At 52.3% G+C, this 17,951-nt stretch overlaps 2 protein-coding genes across 4 annotated transcripts in view; both read right to left on the reverse strand.

Annotated features, from left to right (window-relative positions):
- Positions 1-17,951, reverse strand: part of LOC103227593 (sarcalumenin) — a 66,430-nt gene that overhangs the window by 8,812 nt on the left and 39,667 nt on the right. For all 3 annotated transcript variants that reach the window (XM_037989909.2, XM_007984161.3, XM_073015127.1), the window contains 2 exons: positions 6,237-6,338; positions 4,890-4,985 (listed from right to left, as the gene is read on the reverse strand). In XM_037989909.2, the coding sequence (XP_037845837.1) occupies positions 4,890-4,985; positions 6,237-6,273 (133 nt within the window). In that variant the 5' untranslated portion in view covers positions 6,274-6,338. The remainder of the gene's footprint in view (positions 1-4,889; positions 4,986-6,236; positions 6,339-17,951) is intronic.
- On the reverse strand, positions 9,746-11,698 carry LOC140711719 (uncharacterized). The gene is made up of 2 exons (XM_073015687.1): positions 11,560-11,698; positions 9,746-11,433 (listed from the first exon to the last, which is right to left on the reverse strand). Exons 1-2 carry the CDS (start codon positions 11,696-11,698, stop codon positions 9,794-9,796), a joined length of 1,779 nt encoding a protein of 592 aa, XP_072871788.1. The 3' UTR covers positions 9,746-9,793.

A 17,951-nucleotide genomic window follows, 5' to 3' on the forward strand; every position in this document is an offset into this window, starting at 1 on the left:
GAGAGAATCTGGGTTGAGAATGGAGAATGGATGTGGAGCAGCTTGTATAATCTTGGGTAATCTGGACTCAGACCCTACCTGTCTCCAGCCTCTGCAGCTTTCCTCTCCTCCAATGTGGGGATCCCCAAACTCCCAATACAGCCTAATCCTGGGCTCTAGGGCCAGTCTCTCTCTCTCTCTCCTCTTTTGCTTATAATGAGGGTCTCTGTTGCCCAGGCTGAAACGCAGTGGTGCAATTGTACCCCACTATGATGACTGGGCTCAAGTAATCCTCCCACTTCAGCCTCCCAAGTAGTAGCTGGGATTACAGGCATGTGCCACTATGCCCAGCTACTTTGTACATTTTTATGTAGAGATGGGGTCTTGCAGCATTGCTCAGGCTGGTCTCAAACTTTTGGGCTCAAGCAATCCTCCCACCTTTGCTTCCCAAAGTGCTGGGATTACAGGTGTGAGCCACTGCACTAACCCTCTTCTAGGGCCACGCTCAAACACTAGCCTCTAAAGTCCATGACAAATTTGCCAGTGCCCAAAACCAAACAATGAACTGGCAATTCTTGGGTCCTGTATCCAATGTCCTTCCGAAGGCCATGTTGGGGAGAGGACCCAGCTAAGGGCCACTCCAGGTGGGTCCCTACGAGGAAAAATAGAATGCTCTAGTGCTTTCAAATCCAGCGGACAGGGAGGGAAGGGGAGAGGCTTTCGGCGTGGGGTGTGGTCAATCTTATTGCAGATTTTCAGGCCTCAGCTCTTTCAGCTCTTCTCTGGACTACCGCACAGAGGGTCAGCCCTGTATCATGCAGCACTGAAGTTCTCCAGACTTGTTTCCCTGAGGCCAGCAGGTCGCCCGAAAAACACTAGGCACTCCCCTTTTGTTTCATTTATTTGTTATGATTTTAATTTATCTAATCTCTTGTTCAAAGATCAGGAATATAAAATGGTAAACAGTGAAAAGTTTCCCATCTCCGTCCCAGTCTGCCTCAGCCCTAACACCCCGTGGAATAGGTAACCACTGCTGATTTCTTACATGTTATTTTAGACATTTCAATGCATATGTAAGCAATGTTAGTAACTATCACATTCCCCATCTTTTCTTTTCTTTTCTTTTTTTTTTTTTTTGAGACAGGGTCTCACTCTGTTGCTCAGGCCAGAGTACAGTGGTGTGATCATAGCTCATGTAGCCTTGACCTCCCAGGCTCAAGCGATGCCCCCACCTCAGCCTCCTGAGTAGCTGAGACTACAGGCATGTACCACCAAGCCCAGCTCATTTTTGTATTTAGAGTAGAGATGGGGTCTTGCCATGTTGCCTAGGCTGGTCTCCAACTCCTGGGCTCAAGAGATCCACCCACCTCGGCCTCCCAAAGTGCTACTGTTACAGGCATGAGCCCGGCACCCAGCACTTCCCCATTTTTTTTTTTTTTTTTTTTGAGACACAGTCTTGCTCTGTTGCCCAGGCTAAAGTGCAGTGGCACAATCTCAGCTCACTGCAGCCTCCGCCTCCTGGGTTTAAGCCATTCTTCTGCCTTAACCTCCCAAGCAGCTGGAACTACAGGTGCATGACACCATGCCTGGCTAATTTTTGTATTTTTAGTAGAGATGGGGTTTTACCGTGTTGGCCAGGCTGGTCTCGAACTCTTGACCTCAAGTGATTCACCTGCCTCGGCCTCCCAAAGTGCTGGGATTACAGGCGTGAGCCCCCACACCCGGCCCCTATCTTTTTACAGAGAGTGCTGCCATGTGCTTCCTCTTTTGTATCTTGCTTTCAGATGTTCTGGTCTTCCTTCTCTGAGGCTAAAGCTCAGTCCTAACCAGGTGGTGTCTTATACAGGGCAGGCACATGTACATTGCCTGAAAGCAACACCATGGCCCTGCCCCATCCCTTCCTGCCTGTGAATACACAGGAGACACTTACATCTCTGTGGACATCAAGCCCTGGCTGAGGGCCAGGAAGGGATAAGGAGGCTGAGAGGGTGGCAGGAGTCCCAAGTTACAGCCACAGAGATGTTACAGTCTCTTAACACCGGCCCAGGTGACGACAAGGAGAGCCCTAGATGTTCCTGTTCTCTGAGACAAGCCACAAACAGGGCCCTTTCCTGGTGCTGTGGTTTCGGCTCCTCACAGCAGGGGGCACCGCTGACCTACGCAGGAGGTGGGAGGTGAGCCTGGGAGAGGTTACAAGGAAGCTGGCCAGAGACTAGGAGTTAAGAGCCAAGCCCAGAAGGCGAGCGCAGGGGCCAGGAAGCAGGCCCGCCCTGCCGAGCGCCATGCCCTGGGGACACCGGAGCTCCTGGCCCCTGCTGCTGTCCACATAAGTTTCCTGTGAGGGCCAAGCCTCTGGGTCTTAGGGCCAAGAGAGAAAGAGAAAGCCTTTGGGAGGCTCTGTAAGCTCACACCAATGGCTGTGCGTTCGCTACAGACGGGGCGATAACTGGGTCCTAGACTATGAAAAATAGTGTAGGTAGCTGTGGAACGGGGTATTCCCTGCTTCCAGCTGTGTAATCCTGGGTAACCCAGCACATCTCTGGGCCTCAGGTTCCCCTCTGTAGACAGGAAGAACACAAACCCTATTATACCCTGGCCACTTACAGCCATCCGGAGCATCAAACGAGATCATATAGAAACAGCCAGATTAACACAGGGAAAGACTTGTAATCTCATTCACAAAACAATAAGATACCATTGCTAAATTTTTAAAAGATGAGTAACTTTTTTTTTTTGAGACGGAATCTTGCTCTGTCACCAGGCTGGAGTGCAGTGGTGCAGTCTTGGCTCACTGCAACCTCCACCTCCTGGGTTGAAGCGATTCTTCTGCCTCAGCCTCCCAAGTAGCTGGGATCACAGGCAGGCACGCGCCACCATGCCTGGCTAATTTTTGTATTTTTAGTAGAGATGGGGTTTCACCACATTGGCCAGGCTGGTCTTGAACTTCTGACCTTGTGATCCGCCCGCCTCGGCCTCCCAAAGTGCTGGGATTACAGGCATGAGCCACCGCGCCCGAACCAAAGATGAGTAACATTTTTAAATGGCATTGCTGTTGGGAAACAAGGACTCTCATCTACTGTTATTGTGAGTACAAATTGGTATCATGGGAGACAATATGGTAACAACTAGTAAAATGTTTAATTGCAGTGTTCCAATTTTTTTTTTTTTGGCGGGGACAGGGTCTCATTCTGTCGCCCAGGCTGGAGTGCACTGGTGCAATCTCAGCTTACTGCAACCTGCAATCTCTGCCTCCCAGGCTCAAATGATCCTCCTGCCTCAGCCTCCCAAGTAGCTGGGACCACAGGCACATGCCACCATGTCCAGCTATTTTTTATTTTTTTAAGATGGAGTCTTGCTCTGTCACCCAGGCTGGAGTGCAGTGGCACAATCTCAGCTCACTGCAACCTCTGCCTCCCCAGTTCAAGTGATTCTCGTGCCTCAGTCTCCCCAGTAGCTGGGATTATAGGCACCCACCACCAGACCCAGCCAATTTTTGTATTTTTAGTAGAGACAGGGTTTTGCCATGTTGGCCAGGCTGGTCTCAAACTCCAGCCTCAAGTGATCTGCTCGCCTCAGCCTCCCAAAGTGCTGGGACTATAGGTGTGAGCCACCGTGCCTGGCCATAGGATTATTTTTAAAAGTGCTATGAGCCATCGCGCTGTGCCCCAATTTTTCTGTGTGTTTTTTGTTTGTTTTGAGATAGAGTCTTGCTCTGCTGCCCAGGCTGGAGTGCAGTGGCAGGATCTTGGCTCACTGCAACCTCTGCCTGCTGAGTTCAAGCAATTCTCCTGCCTCACCCTCCTAAGTAGCTGGGATTACAGCCGCCCACCACCACACCCGGCTAATTTTTGTATTTTCGGTTTCATTGGTCAGGCTGTTCTCGAACTCCTGACCTCGTGATCTGCCCGCCTCGGCCTCCCAAAGTGCGGGGATTACAGGCGTGAGCCACCATGTCCACCCCTAGTTTTTGTATTTTTTGTAGAGATGGGGTCTCACTATGTTGCCCAGGTTGATCTCAAACTCCTGGGCCCAAGCCATCCTCCCATCTCTGCCTCCCAAAGCACTGGGATTACAGGCGTGAGCCACCGGGAAGGTGCTGGTTTTCCAGAGCTTGGCATGGTCACGCAGGGGAAGAGCACACAGCCGTCAGAGGGAAGGAGGGAGGTCTCCACACACACACAGCTCACGTAACAGGATCCCATGTTTGTAAAAACAAAAAATGACATCCATCTATGCGTTCACACATGAAGAGGAAATGCCTGGAAGTCTTCACTATAACAATGGGTTTCTCTGGGAGTCGAATTAAAGAAGTTGGAAGTCAAGAATAGAATTTTTATTTTTCGACGTATACTATTCTGCGCTATTTGAATTTTTTGCAACAAGCGTGTCTTGTTTTTATTATTTTGAAAACCAATTTTGTAAAGAATCCAGGCCCAAAGGAAGCAGAGAGGAAGGGTAATAGGAGGAGGGGAAGGAACGGAGTGATCAGAGAACTCAGGCACCACCTGTGAGTAGACAGGGGACATCTGTGGGCTCTGGAGCACAGGAGGGATCGAAATTGGCATCACTGCCCTTGAAAACTCAAATGTGCATGACTGGAGCATAAAGGCTTAAAGCCAAAATGCATCTGTAACACCCTGGGAAAGCATGGCGCTCTGCTGGTGACAGGGTAGTTCTGTGGTGGAGGTGTCGTCCTTTCCAACTCCCAGGGGGAGCCCAGACCCAGACCTGTGAGTCCTCGCACACGTCATGAACAAGCTCCTGAACCTGTGTGGGCACCGGGGGAGTACGGGCTGGTCAGTGATGCGACCCCGCCAACAGGCCTGTGCCATACCTGTGATCTCATGCCCTATCTGTGATCTCATGCCCTACCTATGATCTTATACCCTACCTATGAGCTCATGTCCTACCTGTGATCTCATGCTGCCGGAGCTCATTGTACTTGTAGGACTGCTCCAGGGGCTTGATGGATGAGTGGTAGATCTTCCGAAGCCGCTGAAGCACCGCTGGAGACAGAGAGGGCCAAGGGAAGAGCATCAGGCAGGTGTGATCCAGGCAACTCCTCCATTGTGGAGGGGTATCACCACCCAGGGCACCTCCACCCCTGCCTGGTGGGGAGCAAGCGCTGTTTGCAGCCCAGCAACTGTGCAATATGTTTGCATTTGGGGAGCTGGCCCACATCTCAACGCACAGAAACCTCCCACCCACCCCCAAAGCCTCCTGAGCTGTTTGATTATTTTATTTTATTTTATTTTATTTATTTTTTTAGAGACAGGATCTTGCTCTGTCACCCAGGCTGGAGTGCAGTGGTGCAGTCATAGATCACTGCAGGCTTTAACACCTGGGCTCAAGCGATCCACCCACCTCAGCCTCCCAAAGTGCTGGAATTACAGACATAAGCCACTATACCAACGTTTTTTTTAAAACCTCTCTCCTCCTTCCTCACCTCAATAGGTGTCTGAAACCTTGTCTCGGTCTGCAGCCTCACTGCAAGCCCTTTCTTTGGTGGAAGAGAATTCCATCTCTGTCGCCCACCTCTGTGTGTGCTCCCTGAGGCTTAGAAGGCAAGGAGGCCCAGCATCCAGCAGGCCTGCAGAACGGCACCCTGGCCCTGGCCTTGGCCTGTCACTCTACTTCCAGACACTCCCGGGGGTGGGTCAGATAACCCAGGTGGCCTCTTTCTAAGAGGAAGCTCCCTGCTGGGAGCCCACAGTAGGGGGGAAGCACCAATAGGAAGGCCCATGGGGTGGCGAGTCAGGCTAGCGAGACTCTACCCCTCGATCCGCCACCCCCTAGCGGTGTGCAGGAGCAAATCGCTGCCAGCCTGAGCTCCAGTTAGGTGGTTCATTGATTAAGAGGAGACAAGCCCTGCTGCAGTCCTTGGGTTTCAAAGATAAAATGAAATACCACACATGACACGGCTTTATAAACTAAAAACCACCTCGAAGGAGATGGGTGTGTGTTAAGCATCCTCCCCACACAGCATGGGGCCACACTGGATTCGCCCACACTGGGCTGTCTGCTTGGACGGCCCTTCCTCTTCTGTGGCCACCTGGAACCCCGAGGCTTGGACCCCGCTCACAGAGCCTCCTCCACGAAGCCTTCCACCTTCAGGGCTCTCCTCTTCCCCAACGTCCCCTCCGGCCTTCAAGATACAGCCCCAGCATGCCCTGGCTCTCAGGAGCCTCCAGGAGTCTGCCTGGGCCCTGGCGGGCTGGGCTCTCCCAGCCCTGGGCACATCTCCCTCCCCTGGTTACCAGAGTAGTCATCAGATGGCTTGTCCTCATTCAGCATGAGGGTCTTCTCAATGTGGGATCGGTCCCTAAGTGGGGCTTCTTCATTTGCATCCTCCGTCTCTTCTGTGGAGAGAAGCAGACAGCCAGGTGAGGGCAAAGGGAACAGCCAACTGAGCTCTGCACCCCGGCGAGGCAGACGAAGGCTGGACCTCGAGGAGGGGCTCAGCGGGGTCTTGCCAAGTTACACTGGACTGAGTTCTGCCTTTAGGAAGGAATTTGATCATCCAAACTCTATGAAGCTTCATGTGCAATGTATTCACATTCGGGGAGCTGGTCCACATCTCAACCTGCAGAAACCTTCTTATTTATTTCATATATTAAACAAATATGCATTGAACATCTTCGCCACGCCAGGCACTGAGCATCATGCTGGGAATACGGTGGTGCCCAAAACAGGCACAACTCCTGCCCTTAGGCAGTTGCTCTTAGTCCAGTGGAGTCAGAGATGATAGTCTTTAAAGTAACGTTGGGGCCGAGTGCAGGGGCTTACACCTGTAATCCCAGCACTTTAGGAGGCCGAGATGGAAGGATCACTTGAGCCCAAAACTTTGAGACCAGCCTGGGCAACATAGCAAGACCCCATCTCTACCAAAAAAAATTTTCCAGGCAGTGGTGCACACCCATAATCTCAGCTCAGGAAGCTGAGACAGGAGGATTCTCTCAACTCAGGAGGTCAAGGCTACAGTAAGCCATGATCACCCCATGGCACTCCAGCCTAGGTCACAGAACAAGACCCTGTCTCAAAAAATTAAAACATCAAACATCTCTGGAGGCTTTGGGGGTGGATAGGAGAATGCCTTTTGGCTTGAACTCCAGCCTGGGCAAAAGAGGGAGACCCTGTCTCAAAAATAATAAAAATAATAATAATAAAATCTAATCATTACAGATGATGAGGTGGCCACAGAAGGAAACATTCTGAAAGCTAAGTGGGGCTCAGGAGTGTGCCTGCACCGGTCTCAGCAGCAGGGTCACAGAAAGCCTCCCCAGGTCTCTGCTGGGGGAGGGAGTTGGGTGAAGGGTGGAGAGAAGCATTCTGCGAAAGCCCTAGACGAGCCTTGTTTAGCAAGAAGCAGGAGAAGGGGAGTCCAGCTGCAGTCAGGGAGGCCTAAGTGCTGGGGAGCTGCTGAGGTCCTCAGGGCTGACCGGGCAGGACCTTCCACAGGGCTTCGGGTCTCATCCCAAGCGCAATGGGAGCCAGTGAGGGGCTCTAGGCAGGCAGCCACCGCGGCCACATGAACGTTTCATCGGGATCACACTGGCCGTGTGGGAAGGACGGCTGGGAGGGTTACTGCAGGGTGTGTGTGTGTCTGTGTGTGTGTTGTGTCTGTCTTGGTGTCTGTGTTTCTATGTGTCTCTGTGTATATCTCTGTGTCTGTGTGTCTCTGTGTCTGTGTATGCCTGTGCATGTCTGTGTCGCATATGTGTGTCTGTTTCTGTGTCTGTATGTTTCTGTATCTCTGTATCTGTGTGAATCTCCGTGTGTATCTACGTGTGTGGGTCTCTCTGTGTATCTACGTGTGTGTGTGTCTCTGTGTGTTTCTGTGTCTCTGTATGTATCTCTGTATCTGTGTGTGTATTTGTGTCTGTGTGTCTCTCTGTTGTCTGTATCTGTGTATCTGTGTGTATATTTGTGTCTGTGTGTCTCTCTGTTGTCTGTATCTGTGTATCTGTGTGTCTGTCTCTGTGTATCTGTGTGTATATTTGTGTCTGTGTGTCTCTCTGTTGTCTGTATCTGTGTGTGTGTCTATGTATCTGTGTCTGTCTCTGTGTGAGTCTCTGTATCTATGTGTGTGCCTCTGTGTGTCTGTATCTCTGTGTCTGTGTGTATATTTGTGTCTGTGTCTCTCTGTTGTCTGTCTCTGTGTATCTGTGTGTCCGTGTATCTGTGGATCTGTGTCTGTGTGTGTGTGTGTGTGTGTGTGTGTTGAGGGGAGCAACTGTTGCTTCTCACCCAGAGAGCAAGTGATGTGGGTGCCTGCTGCAGGCTCCCGGGGAGAGGGAGCCTGCCGTTCCTGAGCCTATGATATCACAGCCGCTTCTTCCCAGGCTGCCTGCACAGAGGATTTTAGGCAAGTAGAAGAGGGGTGGACTCGGGCCTTATGCGGCAGAAGGAGGCCAGCTCCACTAGGGGTGAGAACCAAAAAAGAGTCCAAGTGCCTCTTGCAGCATCTCATGACAGTGACTCTTTAAACCAGTCCCAGGCAGCCCCAACCCCAGACCCAGAATAGGGAGCTGACTGACCACAGCACACACCCGCCCTTATGGAGTACAATTCCTGGACAGGTAGTATATAAATAGTACGTAGATAGTATATAAATTGACTAGGAGTGGTGGCTCAAGCCTGTAATCCCAGCACTTTGGGAGGCCAAGGTGGGTGGACCATGAGGTTAGATCGAGACTATCCTGGCTAATACAGTGAAACCCCGTCTCTACTAAAAATACAAAAAAAAGTAGCTGGGCATGGTGGCACGCCCAGCTACTAGGGAGGCTGAGGCAGGAGAATGGCGTGAACCCGGGAGGCAGAGCTTGCAGTGAGTTGAGATCGCGCCACTGCACTACAGCCTGGGCGACAGAGCGAGACTCTGTCTCAAAAAAAAAAAAAAAAATTGCCAGGCATGATAGTGCATGCCTGTAGTCCCAGCTACTCAGGAGGCTGAGGTGGGAGGATCGCTTGAGCACTTGAGCCCAGGAGTTAGAAGCTGCAGTGAGCTATGATTGCACGACTGCACCCCAGCCTGGGTGACAGAGCAAGACCCTGTCAGAAAAAAAAAAGAAAAAAAGATGTAAATTAATTCTGCAACAAAGCCTGTGGGGAAGCCATCTTGGAGAGTGAAGACTTGACCTTGACCTCTACCCTGAAAGCCCCACTCCTGGTCTAAGTCCATGTACTAAGCAGATGCAGCCATGAAGGTGCCTGACCGACCCTCACATTGGCTGCAATTCTCACACTTCCTGAGAGCTTCGGCCCTGCCCTTCCCCCTCTGCTCCTGGCCCCCAGACTTTTGAGGGCAGCCTTGGCGGCTTTAGGTGGGCATTTAAGAGACAATGGTGGTACAGCCTGAGTTCTCATCTCATGATCCTGACCCCTCGGTCCTGGTTCTGCAATGCTTCCTACAGCCTAGTCTTCAAGGGGAGACCCCAGTCCTAGCCCACTAAGGGAATCATCAGGGAAGTTCCCAACCCACCCCCATCCACTCCCTGCACGTCCCTCCACCCGCCAATCACAGGGCACCGATCACGCCATTAGCTCCCTGCTCCTTTAGGTTGAGGCAATGGCATGGGCTACGGCGCATCAGGGACCCTAAAGGGAGGTTCTGGGGGCCCCTCTGACCCCTCTCACTGCCCCTTTCAAACTGGAGGCCAGCAGCCAATGCACAGCCTGAAGGCACCTCCCTGGACCGGGACCCTGAAAAGGGCCTGCCACCCTCTGCCACCTTCTTCTGTCCCTGCCTGTCCCCTGCACACAAGACTTCCAGGGAGAATGCAGCTGCCCAAGGGACGGGGTTGCTATTAGGGAATTAATTCCTACCCTGGGCAGCAATGATGGGACTCTCCCTCCCCTGATGTCCCTCCTCGGGCTCCTCTGCCTTCATGTCCAGGGTCTCACTGCCCACGGACTCCATATTCAATTCCTCCGAGCCAGGCTGGGCCCCTCTGTCCCTGTGGCTTGTGGTTCCTGTGGCTTCCTGAAGCTCCCCGCCTTCCTGGGGCTCCTCAGCTTCCTGGAGATCTCTGCCTTCGTGGGGCTCCCCGGCTTCCTGGAGATCTCCGCCTTCCTGAGGCTCCCCAGCTTCCTGGGGATCCCCACCTTCCTGAGGCTCCCCACTTTCCTGAGGCTCCCCACTTTCCTGTGGCACTCCACCTTCCTGGGGCTCCTTGGCTTCCTGGAGATCTCTGCCTTCCTGGGGCTCCCCACCTTCCTGGAGATCTCTGCCTTCCTGGGGCTCCCCACTTTCCTGTGGCGCTCCACCTTCCTGGGGCTCCTCAGCTTCCTGGAGATCCCTGCCTTCCTGGGGTTCCCTGGCTTCCTGGGGCTCCTCGGCCTCCTGGGTCTGCGTGGCCTCCTCAGAGGTGCCCTCTGCTTCTTCTGAGCTAGCCCCATCGCCGCTGTCCTCTTCAGACTCCTCTTCAGAGGGAACTCCTCCTTCTTCCTCACTTTCACCTCCAACGCCACTTTCCTCTTCAGAGGAGGCCTCATCTGCATCCTCCTCGGTCATCTCTGGGGCCTGGTTCTCCTCAGTGTACCCTGCCTTGGCGCTCTGGGCGCCCCCAGGTTCTGCACTGGCCTCTGCAGCTGGGTCGGGCTCCCCCTGGTCCTCGGTGCCCTCACTGGCTTCTGTGTCAATATCCGGCTCCGACTCTCGCACAATAGTCGCGACATCAGGGGCTCCCTCTGGCACTGCAGGCTCCTGGCCAGGCCCAGGGCTGCCCTCGGCCTCTGTGTTCAGTGAGTGGAACCCATCACCCTCTGAGCGAGGAGAGGCCCTCTCTGCCTCCGGCTCTGCTGTCCCTGCCACTGCTTCCTGCACCGGGCTGTCCCCTGGGACCTCCTGGACTTCCTCAGGGAGTTCATGGCCCCCAGCCTGTTCTCCTGCCTCTCCACTGGTAGCTCCCTCCGTGGGGAGCCCAAGCCCAGTCTCCTCCTCTGCTATTCCCTCTCCAGAACTGGGCTCCGGCCACTCCTCTTCCACAGGCCCCTCGGCCCCTCCTGGAGGGAGGGCGCCTGCCACTGGTGGGCCATTCTTTTTCTCCCCAGGCCCTGCAGAGTCCCTGTTGTCCTTTTCCCCAGGTGGAGGTGACTCTATGGCTGAGGCATTGGAAAGGCTGGCTTCAGGATCGGAGCCCGGGCCGGGGGCAGACACGGGGGTCTTCTCGGGGCTCTCGGCCTCCCTGCCATCTGGGCAGTGAAGGAGCAGTTTCTTGTCTTGAGGGGCTGTGTCTGCATAAAGCGCCCTTTCTTTCTCCTCTAGACTTGCGTCTCCAGCAGAGAAATGATTCTCCAACAAATTGCCAACATCCTCTGTGCCACCCGACGCGGAGACTTGCAGTTCTAAATGATTAGAACATGATTGGTCAGTTTCACAGGGTTGGCACCAGCTGTGTTTCTCAAAAGAGTCTACATCAACCCAGCTCCCGTCTTCCGGGATGTGGTGTTGGCCTGGTGTGCAGTGTTACGCCTATCAACCTAGGTCTTCAGGACTACCTCGTACGTAGAGAGCAGTTTATCCTGCCTCCCTCCCAAGATGTGGAAACTGTGGATCAGGGAGTTAAAGGACTGACCTACTGTCCATCACTAAGAAGTGAGCAGCTGTGCTAACCCGAGAACCCCCGCGACCCTGGCCCTGACCTTCAAGCTTCCCGGCTTGGTCCTGATGACTGTATAGGGAGGGAAACTTGGATGAGCCCTTCCAGTCCTTCCTCATCCTTGCTCATGGGCATGTGCAGCTGGGCTCAACCTTGGAGATGCTTCCAAGATGGGACAAATGCCTGTGCATCCCACCTCGCGGCAGTTACTACCATCATTAACCAGCAGGCTTTTAATACTGCTCTCAGCAAAGGAGTGAAAACAGGTGTTTGCAGGCGGGATAATCTTAGGTTACACGGCACAGTGCTTAGGGGATTACTTGTGGCTCTCAACCTTATTAAGTCACACATCTAACCCTGTCCCAGTAAGGGCAGGCATTTGCTGGCCTCCCTACCTTAGATTAGAGGACACATGGCCTGAGGAGGAGATATCCAAAACAGGCCAGGCCTGGTTTCCCGAAGGCTCTGGCCAACCCCTTCCAAGGGGATCCCCTTGTACGGGACTGCAGCTTAACCCAGAGAGTGGAGGGCCCAGGAAGAGAGAAGAGTAGGGACCTTGTCCGTGCCAGAGACCTCTGTCAAGGATCAAGTTTAATATGTTTGGAAAATGGGGTCAGAAAAGGCCAAGTGTGGTGGCTCATGCCTGTAATCCCAGCACTTTGGGAGGTCGAGATAGGCAGATCACCTGAGATTGGGGGTTTGAGACCAGCCTGGCCAACATGGTGAAACCCCATCTCTACTAAAAATACAAAAAAAGTAACCAGGTGTGGTGAGACACACCTGTTATCCCAGCTACTCAGGAGGCTGAGGCTGGAGAATCACTTGAACCCGGGAGGTGGAGGTTGCAGTGAGCCGAGATCACGCCACTGCACTCCAGACTGCGCAACACAGCAAGACTCCATCTCAAAAAAAAAAAGAAAAGAAAATGGGGCCCATTAAGCCTACCCCTCTACCCCCTGTCCCCAGGCTAGGGTCTGTTTATGGGGGACATTGCAGGTTCATGGAGATGAGGGGACCACAGGCTCATGCCTCTGTGCAGCTGAGGCGGTCTCTGTTCTCCCTTGACTCTCAAGGCCCCTCTCTGAGGAAGAACACCCCACCTATCTGCTGGATGCAGACAACCCCCCTCTCTCAGGCCACCACTTGCTACTCCCATCTCTCCTTCCCACAAAGAAAAGTCACTTTTTGGGGTACCCCTTCTCCCTCAGGATACCCACCCTTGTTCCCCAAAAGCTGGGGCGGCCTCCAGGGATCAGAAGCAAATATTTTCTCATTAGTTCCCATAGACAGCCAGCCTGCTGTCAAACTCAGAAAGATGTGAAGCTTGGTGCCTTTTATTACAGAGGAGCCCCGTGGATTGAAATATACAACTTTTCCCCCAGCACTTTCATATGCATGGCCCTTTAACCTGCTTTATGACTGTCAGAAAGATTTTAGAGCTGAATTAGTGAAAGTCCAGAGATCTTTGCCCTGCCCCAGATACGTCACTACTAGGTAGCTAATGGGTGACCAGAACCCAGAACTGCCCAGTGCCTGTCCAGGCTTCCATGCCATGCTGTGCTTAGCAGGGCACAGGGAAGCCCTTCCTGCCGGTACCTCTGCTCCTGCCTGCACATGCCTTCTCTCAAGGCTCATGCTCCGTACTGGTCCTGGCTCCTGATTTGCAGGAATCCAATTTAATTCTGTGTTCCCAGGGCCTGGGAACCCGCCTGACCCACAGAAAGTGCTGGAAGAGGTCTGCAGTTAGATTTGGGTACTGATAAGAATTCTGGTCTCTTTGTGGGGGACAGGACAGGGAGCTGAGTGTTGCTCATTTTAATCTTTCGTCACTACCTACATACCTATAAGTCCTGACTCCTTTACCTACATCTCTCTCTGCCTTCCACCCCTGCAGAAAAATCTATGATGGGAACTTGGTTTAATCAGAGGAGACTGACTGTCCTCTGAGCAGCAGGATACGTATAATGTATATGACATACATCTGTATGTACATATCTGAGATACAGCCTGCCAGACAATGCTTGAGTATCCTCATCATACTGAATTTTCTTAATCTTACTTGTTTTGGTAAAATGAGTATTACTCATATTCCTTTTTTTTTTTTTTTTTTTTTGAGACAAGGTCTCACTCTGTCACCCAGGCTGGAATGCAGTGACACGATCTCGGTTCACTGTAACCTCCACCTCCCGGGTTCAAGCGATTCTCCTGCTTCAGCCTCCCGAGTCGCTGGGATTATAGGCACATGCCAGGTTAATTTTTGTATTTTTAGTAGAGACTGGGTTTCACTATGTTGGCCAGGCTGGTCTTGAACTCCTGACCTCAAGGGATCCACCCACCTCAGCTCTCAAAGTGCTGGGATTACAGGCGTGAGCCACCACACCCAGTTTCATATCCCTCTTTTAACAGATGAGAAGACTGGAACCAGAGACACTGAGGCCCTTGTTGAATGTCACACAGCTAATAATTGGCTTGGGCCATGTGACTTCAGAGCCACAGTATCCCCTGGGAGCCTGTTAGAGATGCAGACTTTTAAGCTCCAGCCCGGACCCATTGAATCAGAATCTGCATTTTAACAAAATGGCCAGGCGAGTCCTGTGTACATTATAGTCTGAGAAGTGCTGGGCTACACCACTTCACAAACTACCCCTCAGCCAGCGATTCTCGGCATTGGCTGCATGTTGAAATCACCTGCTTCTTGGTCCCATACTTCCCTTTCTCTGCGGTTTTGATTTAAATAATCCAGGGTATAGAACCAGCATCAAGATTAAATTTAAAAAAAAAAGTTCTTAGAAAACACACAAAGTTGCAAACCACTGCAACTACCAAATCAAATAATCTTGACCCCCAGGTTTCAGTTCCCAGGCCCTCCCCACTCGCAGGCCCACCCCACTGAGGATCCCCATTGTGGGCTCCCACGTTGGGGTGGGTCTCCTAGGACCTGGCATTTGCCTTTGGAACAGCAGTGGTTAAGGCTTCTCCTCTGGGAATCCAGCCCTTTCCATGGGCTCCTGTTGCTCTTCAATGATGGTGATGACCATGCTGATGAAGAGGATCGTGATGGTGATGGTGGTGATGCTGATGAAGAGGATCGTGATGGTGGTGATGATGATGAAGAGGATCGTGATGGTGGTGATGACCATGCTGATGATGAAGGTTGTGATGATGATGGTGATGATGATGATAGTGATGATGACGATGATGATGACGATGGTGATGATCATGATGATGAGGAGGAGGATGATAGTGGTGATAATGATACTGAACTGAATGAACTCTAGGTCTGATGTCCTATAACATTTCTGACAGTCTCAAAAGCCCTTTTCCCTGGTAAAGGTGAGAGGGCCACACAGTCCCAAGGGGGATGAAGACTCCAGACTTTGGGGGTTCGCCGTGACCATGAGCTTCACACTGCTGTGTGTTTCCACTCCTGGACCCCGGGCGGGAAGTGAGGCATGTGCATGCATGTATGCACATTTACATTCAAGCTCTTCCCTGGTTTTCACAACTTAGGGCCGAGCTTCCCCTGAACTTCAGCTAAACAATTTGGAGTAAAAAGGACTGAGGATAATGGCTTCTTACACTGTGACCTTTCTTCCCAGGCTAAAAATAACTGCTCCAACAGAAAGTCTCTCAATGAAACAAGCTGTCCCATTAGGCCCCAGAGCTCAGTCCCCAGGAAGCAGCTGTGCCACTGGACCTGGTTCTCCTCTTGAAGGCGCAGACAGAGGTGTGGGAGCATCTGATTACCCTCACTTCCATCCCAGGACATCTCACTTCAATCCTGGGAAATCAAGGCTGGTGTCTTTCCTGCCTCCCTCGCCTCTTGCCGAAGCACCCTATTGGCCCTGGAGCAGGGAGGCCGCAGAGGACCCAGGATACCCTGGAGAGGTGAATCCCCAGTAAGATGAGTCTTGGTCTATCCCGGGACATGAAGTGCCGCACTGTATGTGCTGCTGCCAGGGTAGCCACCCTGGCTCCGGCCAGGCCAGGCCCAGGACTGACGTCAGGGCACAGGAATAGCAGGCCCCAACTCTGCCCAGAGACCATGGGAAGGCCCCAGCCCCACTCACACCCAGGCCAAGCACGACACACACCAATCCTGCTTCTCCCACCAGCCCCTCTGCCACCAGCCTGTCTCGGGGGGCCAGCTTTCCAGCAGCTCCCACCAGCCCTACAGCCTCACGGAGCCCCAGGCTCAGTCCCTCTCTCCTCTCTCCACCACCAACCAAACACCCTGATTTTGTTTCTTCAGCCCTGCTTCACTTCAAAGCACTTTCACATGAACTCAGAGGACTGTGGAGTTGCCAAGGGCCCTCATGAGTCCAACTGTAAAGGAGGAAGCTCTGGCCAGAAACCTTCAGAGACTCGCCCAAGATCGGGCAGGGGTGGGACAGAGCCCAAGTCTATGACCCTTACTCTGGAGTTCTTTCTGCCCCCACGGACTTCACAAACCATGTCCCAGGAAGTGCTAGGGTTCCATAAAAGTGACTCACGGGGTGAGGAAAGATCAAACAGCAGAGACAGCCACCCACTTTGTACTTCCTGCTCTCACTGAATTTGTGTGCCCCAGTGTCTACAGGGAAATATTGGAGGGAAACTGGCAAGTCCTGCTCCTTTACTCTCCTTGCTTCTTCCCTCAGAATATTACTGTCTCGAGCCTCCTATCCGTTATTTTCTCCAACATCCCAAGACATCCGGCTTACAGCATCTTTTTTTTTTTTTCTTTTTTTTTTGACAGGTCTTGCTGTTGCCTAGGCTGGAGTTCAGTGGAGAGTTCACAATGAGAGTTCACTGCAGCCTCCACCTCCTGGGCTCAAGGGATCCTCCCGCCTCAGCCCCACAAATAGCTGGAACTCCAGGCATGTGCCACCACATCTAGCTGATTTTTTTTCATTTTTGTAGAGATGAGGTCTCACTATGTTGCCCAGGCTGGTCTCGAACTCCTGGCCTCAAGCGATCCTCCCACCTCAGCCTTCCAAAGTGCTGGAATTACAGGTGTGAGCCACCCTTACAGCACATTTTCACTTTGCCAGTCCACACATGCCAGGCTCTGAGCTGGGTCATCTCCTTCCCTCACGTAGGACTGCATCTTTCCAAGGTAGTTTCCTGTGCTTATTTTTCTCTGATGCTCCTAGCAGCCCTCTGAGGCCGAAAAAGCAAGGGTTGTTAACCTCTCTAGAAACGAGGAAACAGACACACGGAAGTCAGGTCGTTTGCCTCACAACTCATTCCAGGGATGGGCTGGAACTCAGGCCAAGAGAAGGAGCAAAGCTCCCTGGGAGTGATCATGACCTGCTGAGCTGTTCAAGCCGATACCCAGCTTCTGGGGCTGGGTCAACGTGTATCTGTGTGTTTCACAAGGGGATTCTACAGAACACCAGCATTTCAGACCCTCTGCACTAAATATCCTTAGTACCAAGGGCCAGGAAGCTCTGTCTTGAAGTTGAAACTAGAGATGGAGAGAATAGAGGTCAGGACCTGTTTTGAGCCCACCTCTGGGTGTTGAATGTATTCAGTGCCTTCGTGGAATCAAATGTTGATTCTATTCCAGCCCATCCAAGTCTCCTTAGCACGTTTCCAACAAGTACCTGCCAAAGTGATTCTTCCACATGACTTCTCATCCATTTGAACCAGAGCTAGCAAGTCCAAAGTCATGCGTAAGTAAAATACCTCTGGTCATTACTCATACACAGTTATGCAAATGAGTCATTAGTAATAAAATCCCCACGGAGGCGGGGCAGGGGGTGACGGGGGCAGGAATCACTCTCCAAATCTCTGTCTGGTTCATCTGTCCCAGAGGGTGAGGAGCACCAGCTATGGCATAAACATGAGACTCATGTCTTGCCCCCATCCACCCCCTGCCCCACGCTTTGGCTCTCATTCTGTATGTCATTGTAGCAGGGAATGATTCAGAAAATAGAATTCACACCGCAGAGCAGGTAGCCTGCCCCCTTCCTTGTTCTACATCTTGTCTCTGAACACTCGTGGACCGGGCAAACGTGGGCCAGCAGCCTCTTCCGGTGTCCTGTCTTTCCTTGACTTTATCCTACTGGGTAAACATTCACTGCTCAGGACCTCTTGCTCTTCCACCTTTTTTTTTTTTTGAGACAAAGTCTCACTCTGTCGCTCAGGGTGGAGTGCAGTGGTGCAATCTTGGCTCACTGCAACCTCTGCCTCCTGGGTTCAAGCGATTCTCCTGCCTCAGCCTTCCAAGTAGCTGGGATTACAGATGCCCACCATCACTCCCAGCTAATTTTTGTATTTTTAGTAGAGACACGGTTTCACCATGTTTGCCAGGCTGGTCTCGAACTCTTGACCTCAGGTGATCCACCCACCTCGGCCTCCCAAAGTGCTGGGATTACAGGCAGTAGC

This window comes from Chlorocebus sabaeus, chromosome 5 (assembly GCF_047675955.1).
Source record: "Chlorocebus sabaeus isolate Y175 chromosome 5, mChlSab1.0.hap1, whole genome shotgun sequence".
NCBI classification, from domain to species: Eukaryota; Metazoa; Chordata; class Mammalia; order Primates; family Cercopithecidae; genus Chlorocebus; species Chlorocebus sabaeus.

What these genes read in the sequence shown, in the direction of transcription:
- LOC140711719 (XM_073015687.1), bottom strand. Translation starts at nt 11,698, where the DNA reads ATGAGGAAGGACTGGAAGGGCTCATCCAAGTTTCCCTCCCTATACAGT. An exon ending in TCACTTCTTAGTGATGGACA is followed by an intron (nt 11,434 to 11,559) that starts GTAGGTCAGTCC and finishes ACTGCACACCAG; the next exon opens with GCCAACACCACATCCCGGAA.